We start from the raw sequence: 9,339 nt of genomic DNA, 5'->3' as shown, positions 1-9,339 counted from the left end.
GTTGAAAATCATCCACGGCGCCATCAATAATTGTTGTTCAAACGCCATGATTACCAGCACCGCAATCTCATTGACGACACCAACTGCACTTAGGTAGAGGTACATAAACATCCAGAGCACAACAAATCCAGCATGGCCGAAAGCTGCTTCTGTGGGAATTCTCAAAGCAATGGTCATCAAACCGTAAACCAATGCTAATAACAATGCATTTAATTGAGAGACAACCACGCGGTAGAACACGTATGAGCGGTATTTCAACCTCTCCCTCATTATCCGGTATATTTCCAACGAAAAGTTAAATTGGTTGAATGAAAACAAAAGAGCGTAGATAAGACCCAACTCTGAAGGGCCTAGAATAGCGGAATTTGATGATGACCTATTGTCAACAAAGGTGAGAATAGGAAACGTAGTGAATATGGGTATTGATGTGTTTTGAAGAAGGTTTTGCTGCTGCGTCGATGACAAAGATTGTATGATATCCGGGTAGACCCTATTGCTAAGCTGAGTATTCCAATCAAATGCCACCTCATTCAAATTCCTAATGAGGTATTGGTTCAATGCTGAGAAATGACGTCCCGTCTCATACACCACTGTAATTGTGTTGTTAATTGGTCCCAGAGTCATGTAAGTTGCATTCCCGGAAGCAAAACTATCGTAAATAAGTTGCGTCGCATTTGGTTTAATGTAGAACCCTGCCCAATATTTCTGATGGTGAATCTGTCTAAGAACTTCTTCATATAGGGTGTTGTTGTGAGAGTCGGCCAAACCACGAAATTCTGTTGTGTTGACAACTATGAACTTGGCCAAACGACTGGTCAGCGGCTCTTGTAATAAGTCAATAAACGCATCAGATATATATGGTTGAATTTGGGTCCCATTACTTGAGAAGGGCGTATCATCATTGACCACTAACATCTCAACATTCTGAAACCTATCCAGTCGTTTGTATAATGTCCCCCAGTAGATACTGAGAAACCCAACATAAATGCAAAATACCTGAACATATGCCCAAACAAACTTTGGAGCTGCCTTTATATACTCCCTCATACGCTCTTTATGGGTGAGCTTAATGGAAACCACCAGTTGTCGTGGTTTAGCAGAATCCCTTCGTGCTGATTGCTCTTTCGCTAATGCTGCACCAGCAAAGCCACCAGAGTGGAGAGAATTGTCATCATCATGCTCTTTCTTGTCCTCAAATGGTTGTGTGTTCAGATTTGAAGCACTCTTGCCGTGGTTTTCTTGCACCCCCAATGGGTCAATTGAGTCCGAGTTTGATGTCGACATACAGGTACAATTTGCGATATAGCTAGCTCTTCGTTGTATCTGATGCGTATTTTTGTTTTTCAAAGAAGGTACTCTGTAGAGTCTTCCCTTTGAATAAACCCCTGTTCAGAAAATGTTCTGATGATATATTTTTTCGTAAATTGAATTGTTTTCGAATATATTTCTATATGATATTCATACAATTCCTATTGTTAAGAAAGACTTTTGTTCTTTTGCATGGAAGTATAAACAAACAATTTTGTATCACATTTCTGTAATTCAATTACGCCGTGTCCGATTGGTATATTCCGAAAAACTATTACCAGCCATTCTAAGAGATTGAAACTCCAACTATTTTGACAATTGCATGTGTTTATATGCGGTAATGGGGTTTAAGATAATTCACTTTCCTAGTTGTTGAGTAAATGTTGTTAGCCGCCTTGGTCATCATTTTAGTCAATTAACAATTTCCATCTTCCTCTTTGTTTTTCAACTTTTGTACCACAACAACAATGAGAATCTCTAACACACTCAATCACAATAATAAAACTTTCAGTATAGACTATTGACTTCCATAAATCACTTCGTCATTCTTTTCGCCGAGTAAAGCAGTGGTATTCCCAATATGGCATCGAACTCCTCACTCAATTCTCAAGAGTCAAACAACAGCTCACTAGAAGTGAATGAACCGCAGTCATATATCGGTCCCACAGTTAACCCAAAAACATTGAAACGACCACTAACAAGACGGTTGTCCAGTGCTGCTTCTAATATATTTTCATTCAACACCAGGGACAATGATAGCGTTGATGATGTGAGTGAACAGGAGGACAAATCATTAATTCAGGATGTAGCAAATGACTACTTCAATGCCAACGATGCAGACTATGTCTTAGGTGCAGAGCATCCTGAAGAGCATCGGGAGGAAACTCGCGATGAGGAAAATGTGGCTCCAAAGTCCGAAGAATTGGAATCAGTTCATCTGTATAGACCACAGCTATATTCGAAACCACTTGATGGTATAACTGAGCCAGAAACCTCAGAACCACAACCACAGAAGCCTGTAAAGTATAAACTATGGGACAAAGAATTCAAAGCTGATCGAATACAAATAGGAATTAAACTTTTATCAAATTATGCGTTTTTACTAGTCGGGTTTGCCGGAGCTTTGTTGTTTTACTGGGCATCTTACTACCAGAGAAGCACACGATTTAAGCATTTGAAGATGGCTATTGTAATTGCTGACCGTCAAGTGGGTCAGTTGCCAAACATTGTTGGGAAAACTATTGAATCGTATTTTACCGACGTCCCTTCTTTACAACAATTGGGCAAGTTTGAAATATGGGATTATGATAAAGTGTCTTCGCTAGCTGCTGAGCATGGACACAATATCACTCAAGAAGTTTATCAGCAAGTCCATCATGCTAAAGTTTGGGCTGCATTCTATGTTTACGAAAATGCAACTTTAATGTGGAATCAAGCTTTATCTTCTGCGTCAACGAACTTTGATCCAACACATTCTCTAATGGAGGTAGTTTACGAGACTGGAAGAGATTACAATGCCGTACTGAACTACATTGTTACCATCATTCAACTGATTGTGAAGTCATACCCCAATTTCGCAACCCAGAGTCAAATTGTTGCTAATATGCTCCAAACTGTCAACCAAACACAAGCATTGACTGTCATGTCACAAGCTCCTCATTTAGTATCGACAATTCCTACATTCAAAATCAACGACTTGCATCCTGTCACCAATCTTGTATTTCAAGCACCGTTTCAAATCGGCTTGATCTATCTCGTTGTGTTTGGGTTCTTTCAGTTTATTTTCACACTCAAAATCCACATGTATCTAGCATCAAAGATCAAGGGTTGGAGCTACATCTTTTTTCGAATTTTATCCACTCAAGTGGCTTACATGTTTATATCATTGGGTATGGTTGTCTTGAACACAGCATTTCAATTACCATTCAATACTACATTTGGTTACTCCGGTTTCCTAGTGATTTGGATGTTTAGCTATCTTTTGATGGCATCTTTGGGTAGTATTATTGAAGTCTTGGTGATTATCATGTTTGCCTTGAAACCCCAATTGATCGGATTTGTCTTGTTGTTTACAGCTGTTATTAACTTGGCTCCCATCATAAGTCCACCTGTCTTGAGTCCCCCATTTTACTACTACGGATACGCTGTGCCTTCAAGAAATGCATACGAGTTGCTACATGTCGCTTATTTTGATGCCTATAAAGGGCATATGGGGAGAAATATTGGTGTGTTGTTGGCATGGATTGTGGCAAGTAATGCCGTTATGCCATTCATGTTGAAATTCCTTGCAAAGAAAAAGAAAGAGGCTGATGAAAAGAAAGCAATGGACGAAAAAGGGTAAGAGGTATTACATAGAAAAATTAATGCAAATTACTTATATTTCACTAGTTTGTATCAAATATTTACCCAGGTGTTACCACAAATGCATGTTCTCTGGAAAACCATGGTCCACAATCCGATGGTTGTAGTTGATTCAAATACAAACGGGTCTGTGACCAACGAGACTGATCTGCATCTGGTGCACCTTCTGATACTTCCATCATAGATGTAAATTTTCCTCAATGCATCAATGTCGTGATCAAGTTTCAACCTCCGTACCACTTTCTTATTTGATGCTTGTGCATATAAAATTGTTGACGAATCTTCAATTGATTGAGTGTGTTTGTTGAAGCCAATATTCAACCACTCGGTGTTGTAAAAATACAATTCGGAAACTTTCATTTCACGACTGATATTGTGTGCATACCTATCCACTAAAATCCGAGCAATGTCCTTCACGTCGTCAGTAATCTCTCCATGGCAAACTAGTTTTTGCTCAATCTTTAGCGAATAGCCTTTTTCCTTGGTCGCTAGTCTTGTTGCAAACTCCTTCGCAATCAAAGCATCACACTCACGAAGGTATTGCTCGAACAAACTTAAAGTCAATGGCGCTCCTGAGCATATAGTGAAGTACCTATTCAAAGCTTCCTTCATAGGTGTGAAAAGCTTATTACTCTCAGCCAAGTCCTTGTGCAACTTTTTTAATATTTCATGAGTTTTACCCATGGATGAGATCGCATACATAAGAAATAATCTCGGCACTTTGCTCAAAATGACTGGCAAAACCACCGAGTTACTGAGGCTGAGCTTGCTGTTCTCAGAATCATTTCTGAAATACGAAAGCTGCAACAATTCTTGATTGAAATACACCATTAGGTCAATAAGCCATTTTATATTTCCAATCAACGACACAATACACTCAGCTCTAGTGATTGAATCTTTCAAAGAGTCCTCGCTTGGTTTCTTTTTCGAAATTTGACGATATACACTGGAAAGTGAAAACATGATACCAAAATTAGTGCTTCTCAAGTTCAATACAATCCAAGCAATGTCTGACATTACCGAGTTACCTTGTGCTTCACCTAATATCAACTGCAAAGAAAGTAGCTTTTGCAATGGCGGGTTGGATAATAACTTATCAACTGACTCCTTACTAAACGCATCCAATTGAAAGTTGATTGACTTGTGTGCTTCACTAATTATTGACTCAACGAACTTTTTAATCATTAATTGTATGCTTTCACGCTTTTCCGGCATCTGCTTTAACAATAAGGAGCGAAGCCTTTCCACTTCAGACTGAATCAATATGATCAAATCATCAGTAAAAGTGTTTGTATAGCAAGCATATGCATGTCTATACGCCAATGCAACGGATGTAGCAAATAAGTCCCTCGGTTGAAAGCCAGTGTTGCGTACTTTTTCCACTGGCCTTAGTGTTAAAAATTCAGTTTCATTGTATACTTCGGTGTACACAACGGAAGTCATGTTTGGCGACACGGCCAAAATCAAGGGATTTTCGTGTTTAATTTCCGGGAGTGAAAACCCAACGTCAAATACAGTTGAAATTGTACTTGGTGGAAACTGTTCATTCGGTGAGTTGACAATTTCCCAAGATTTTGTATCTAGGACATCTATACGTCCATCTTCATACATCATCAAACAGTACAAGTCTGAGGGTCCACTCACAATAGCCTGCAACTTTCCCGTTCTCGCTATTTTATCTTTCAACTCAATTGTTTGGGAAGGTGGACTCTTTTCGTGAAAATTCATCTTCCCACCCAACTCAGTAAACGCATCGGGTATAATCTCTGCTGTGTCTACAACTTCGTACCTGTATATGTCCACCGAGCTATAACTAATTAAAATGCTCATTTTGGACTCTCTCTCCACGCTAGCTGACACAAGATCAATTGATGATAATGGGTTGATCGAGTTTTCTTTATACTCTGGTAACGGTTTCATTTCGTGGATTTTTGCAATATTTAAACCGGGAAAATTTTGATTCTCTTTGGGGGTATGATAGTGAGGATCGGTCTTTTGTCTCTTTGCTGACTCTACGAGAAACCCCCAATCTATGGTCACTACGTAGGTGGAAATATCATCGGATAAACGATCATAGGCAGTAATTACAACTTGTTTGCCATTTGTAAACCCAATTGATGCATTGCTAATCATCAATGGAGAATCATTCAAGTTGATGGAAACTTTGTGGTATTCTACTTTGTGTTCACCTTGGTAATACAACATTAGAGTTCCATTTCTTCGTAGTGCCAAGCATGCTTGTTTAGTTGGGATAGGGTGCAGTACACCATGTGATGCAAACTGATTCACTCCGTACGTGTATACATAAGAATGCTCCAAGTTCACCAAGCTCGCAGGCTTGTTCAATATCTGTGGTTTTTCAATATTGAGCCATTTGAATGCAATAATCGACGCGCCAGGGTTAATAGGCGACTTTATATCTTGATTTATCACATCTCGGTAAATCATCTCCATGTGATTGTACGAAGTCAATTCGTAGCTTGGCGATGCATCTTTCGAGTCCACCATTCCAACACCAGCTAACAATATATAGAAATTACCATAAACATCGGAGACTGCCAAATCTGTACTGAGAGTGCTCCAGCACACTAAAGATATTTCAGGCAAGAAGTTATTCTCTAGCTTGACCTCGACAGGTTGTGGTGGTGCTAATCTCCATGAATGGCCGTCAACACTTTCAAGGTAAGTCAATAGTAAATTATTTTTTGATCGCTTACACGGTGAAATATAAACAATGAGTCCATTCTTGGACCATGATATCAATGATGATGTTTTCTGAACATCCTCCAAGTGCACATTGGCTATTGTATCGTTCATTGTGAACCTTTGGTGGGTGAATCTACAACTTTCATGTTCGCGCTAATTTTCACTCGTTTACTTTTTTTTCGTTGATTTTTCTGAACTACGAAATATCTACAAATCTCCTGGGACTGGATATTGACTAGCCCATTTCGCAACTTCATCACCCAACTCCTTAACCTCCTTACTTTCATCTGCTAAGGATTTAAAACTTGCCAACAATTCTTTTGGCACCTTTCCTTGCTCCTTGCTTTTTAAATCAACAGCGATAGTCACAGCTTGTTCAATGAAATCAGCAACTTTTGAAAATTCATCAAATCCAAATCCTCTGGTGGTCATTGCTGGTGTACCAACTCTTAATCCTGATGGGAAAAGAGCACTCTTGTCACCAGGAATGGTGTTTTTGTTTGCTGCTATATTGGCTCTTTCTAACACTGCTTCAAGTCTAGCGCCATCAATATTCTTTGAGTTCAAATTAAGCAAGATCAAATGGGTATCTGTACCACCTGAGACTAATTGGAATCCCTTTGATTCCAACGCATCAGCAAAATGTTTTGCATTATCGACAACTTCCTGTTGGTATTGTTTGTACTCTGGCTCGGTACATTGCTTCAAGGCGACAGCTAAAGCAGAAATGGTATGATTATGTGGACCACCTTGATGTCCTGGGAAAACAGAAAAGTTAATCTTTCTCTCCAAATCGTATGGAATTTCTTTTCCCTTCTTGGTTACTTTTCTGATACCTTTTCTGAAAAAGATCATTGATCCCCTTGGTCCTCTCAAGGATTTGTGGGTGGTAGTGGTGACGATATCTGAGTATGGGAATGGTGAATCAGTGACCCCAGCAGAAACAAGACCTGAAATGTGGGCCATGTCGGACAACAAATAAGCACCAACTTTGTCGGCAATTTGCTTCATTCTCTTGTAGTCAATAACTCTCGAATACGCAGAAGCTCCGGCAACGATGACTTTTGGTCTGAAAAGCTCAGCATTCTTCTCCAATGTATCGTAATCGATGACACCGGTTTCTTCATTCAATCTGTATGGCATGGTTTGAAAGTATTTCGATACAAACGAAATCTTTGTAGTGTTGGTTTGGTAACCATGCGACAAGTGACCTCCATGGGGCAAGTCCAATCCCATAATTCTGTCACCAACATCCAAGATGGCCGAATAAGCATATAAGTTAGCTGGAGCACCGGACAAGGGTTGTACGTTGACTCCCCATTCCTCCGGGTTTAAATTGAACGCTTCTAATGCTCTCTTTTGGCACAATGATTCAGCCTTGTCAATGATTTCGTTACCTCCGTAATATCTTTCTCCTGGATAACCTTCTGAGTATTTATTTTGCATTTCAGATCCCAACAAGTCCATCACTGCTTTTGAAGTGAAATTTTCTGAAGGGATTAAGGTGATTGAGTTCTTCTGTCTGACCTTCTCTTGGTTCAAAATGTCGGCCATTTCAGGATCAACTTCTTGGACTGGTTTTGATAACAAAGCTTGCGCTTTTGATGAGACAGCATAGCTTCTCTTTGTTACTGATTGAATAGCCAATCTCAGCGTTCTCAATGTACGTATGGATGCAGAAATCATTGTGGTGTGTACCTTGGACGTAGATGACTAACACCGAAAAATTTCGTGGAAAATGCAATGAATGAAAAAAAAAGAATCGAAAGTGGGTCTCCGAAATCAGGAGTCGCGCACGTGATCCGACCCACATCGGAGTCATTTTCACAGAGTCAAAAGTTAAACGTCTAACATTCCACGGAGTCATTTTGAGGTCGAGTGGTGTGGGTTATTCCACAATTATCAGACTCTGAACAAAACTGTAAAGTTTGAAACCAAGCATCTTCCCATAGTTGAAAAATTGTGACTCTTTTCTCCACGTTTGGCTCAAGTATTTGACTCGTAATTTCTGACCCCTCGTTGAAGTGCAATAGATTATGTGAGGTTGTTGTGTTGGTATAACCGGTATAATCCAAATCATTTCGATTGGCTTGTTTCCAGGGAAACTTGCTGTGTAACATGTAGTACAATATAATCCCCATGGACCAAATATCCAGCACTTTCCCATCATACTTAATGTGTGAATAGGTTTCTGGAGCAGCATATTTTTCCGACCCGACTAAACCAACTGAGAGACCCGGTGTTTTATCAGCGGTAGCGAAATCTATAATTTTCAACAATTTATATTCCTCGTCAAATACGATATTCTCCAACTTTAAATCACGGTGACTTATACCTTGACTATGTAGATATAGTACTCCCAGGCAGAGCTGCTTCCAATAGCAAATAATTTCTAAATCAACCAACTTAACTGACTCGAGGACCTTAAGTAGATGGGGTGTGCCAGCCATCATGTACAACTTTACAGTGGAGTCTAAAAGCAGAACATCATACTTATAAACGGGAATAATATTGCAGTGGCGCAAGTTGAGAAGAATTCTGTATTCATGAAGTACCCTATATCGGTACTCTTTCTTTGTCTCATACTTTTCTCGGATGTGATATACCTTCACCGCATATTTGATGCCCCCTTTCGCCAGATACAACTCAACTCTTCCTGATATTCCTTTTCCCATTACACCTACTCTTTTATCGAATTTCGAAATCTTCGGCACGCTTGCGGCATTTGGTGCTGTCATCGGAGTCTATGATGATAATATTTTCACAGTTTATCACCAAGATAGATGCGCACAAAGGAAGTTTGTATACAAACGAGAAAGAGCCGCGTTCATTTCCTCTTTAGGAAGGATGGTATTGCTTATTTAATTACCCCGCTTGAAGGATGGTTGCAAAATGATGATTGCGGTGCTGATAATCATGGCGTTTGAACAACAATTATTGATTGCGCCGTGGATGATTTTCAAA

General features: G+C 39.6%; 5 protein-coding genes across 5 annotated transcripts; 1 reads left to right on the top strand and 4 right to left on the bottom strand. All coding sequences in view use genetic code 12, as the record gives it.

Annotated features, from left to right (window-relative positions):
* CORT_0G03820 (Sng4 membrane transporter) lies at window positions 1-1,284 on the bottom strand (the record flags this gene model as incomplete). Its single annotated transcript, XM_003871135.2, has 1 exon — window positions 1-1,284. A coding segment is annotated over one exon (1,284 nt), but the record flags the coding sequence as incomplete, so codon positions are not given.
* A 604-nt stretch (window positions 1,285-1,888) lies between these two features.
* Window positions 1,889-3,649, top strand: CORT_0G03810 (Sng3 membrane transporter; the record flags this gene model as incomplete). The annotated part of the gene is made up of 1 exon (XM_003871134.1): window positions 1,889-3,649. The coding sequence occupies one exon, from the start codon at window positions 1,889-1,891 to the stop codon at window positions 3,647-3,649; it is 1,761 nt and encodes a 586-aa protein (XP_003871183.1).
* A 53-nt stretch (window positions 3,650-3,702) lies between these two features.
* On the bottom strand, window positions 3,703-6,486 carry CORT_0G03800 (RNA polymerase II mediator complex subunit; the record flags this gene model as incomplete). Its single annotated transcript, XM_003871133.1, has 1 exon — window positions 3,703-6,486. One exon carries the CDS (start codon window positions 6,484-6,486, stop codon window positions 3,703-3,705), a length of 2,784 nt encoding a protein of 927 aa, XP_003871182.1.
* A 96-nt stretch (window positions 6,487-6,582) lies between these two features.
* On the bottom strand, window positions 6,583-8,061 carry CORT_0G03790 (Shm1 mitochondrial serine hydroxymethyltransferase; the record flags this gene model as incomplete). The annotated part of the gene is made up of 1 exon (XM_003871132.1): window positions 6,583-8,061. One exon carries the CDS (start codon window positions 8,059-8,061, stop codon window positions 6,583-6,585), a length of 1,479 nt encoding a protein of 492 aa, XP_003871181.1.
* Window positions 8,062-8,222: 161 nt separating this feature from the next.
* CORT_0G03780 (Prr2 serine/threonine protein kinase) lies at window positions 8,223-9,113 on the bottom strand (the record flags this gene model as incomplete). Its single annotated transcript, XM_003871131.1, has 1 exon — window positions 8,223-9,113. The coding sequence occupies one exon, from the start codon at window positions 9,111-9,113 to the stop codon at window positions 8,223-8,225; it is 891 nt and encodes a 296-aa protein (XP_003871180.1).
* Window positions 9,114-9,339: the final 226 nt, after the last annotated feature.

The sequence above is a fragment of the Candida orthopsilosis genome (assembly GCF_000315875.1).
Source record: "Candida orthopsilosis Co 90-125, chromosome 7 draft sequence".
Taxonomy (NCBI): domain Eukaryota; kingdom Fungi; phylum Ascomycota; class Pichiomycetes; order Serinales; family Debaryomycetaceae; genus Lodderomyces; species Lodderomyces orthopsilosis.
The sequence above is the reverse complement of the archived record's forward strand: the minus strand, read 5'-3'. Positions and strand labels throughout refer to the sequence as shown.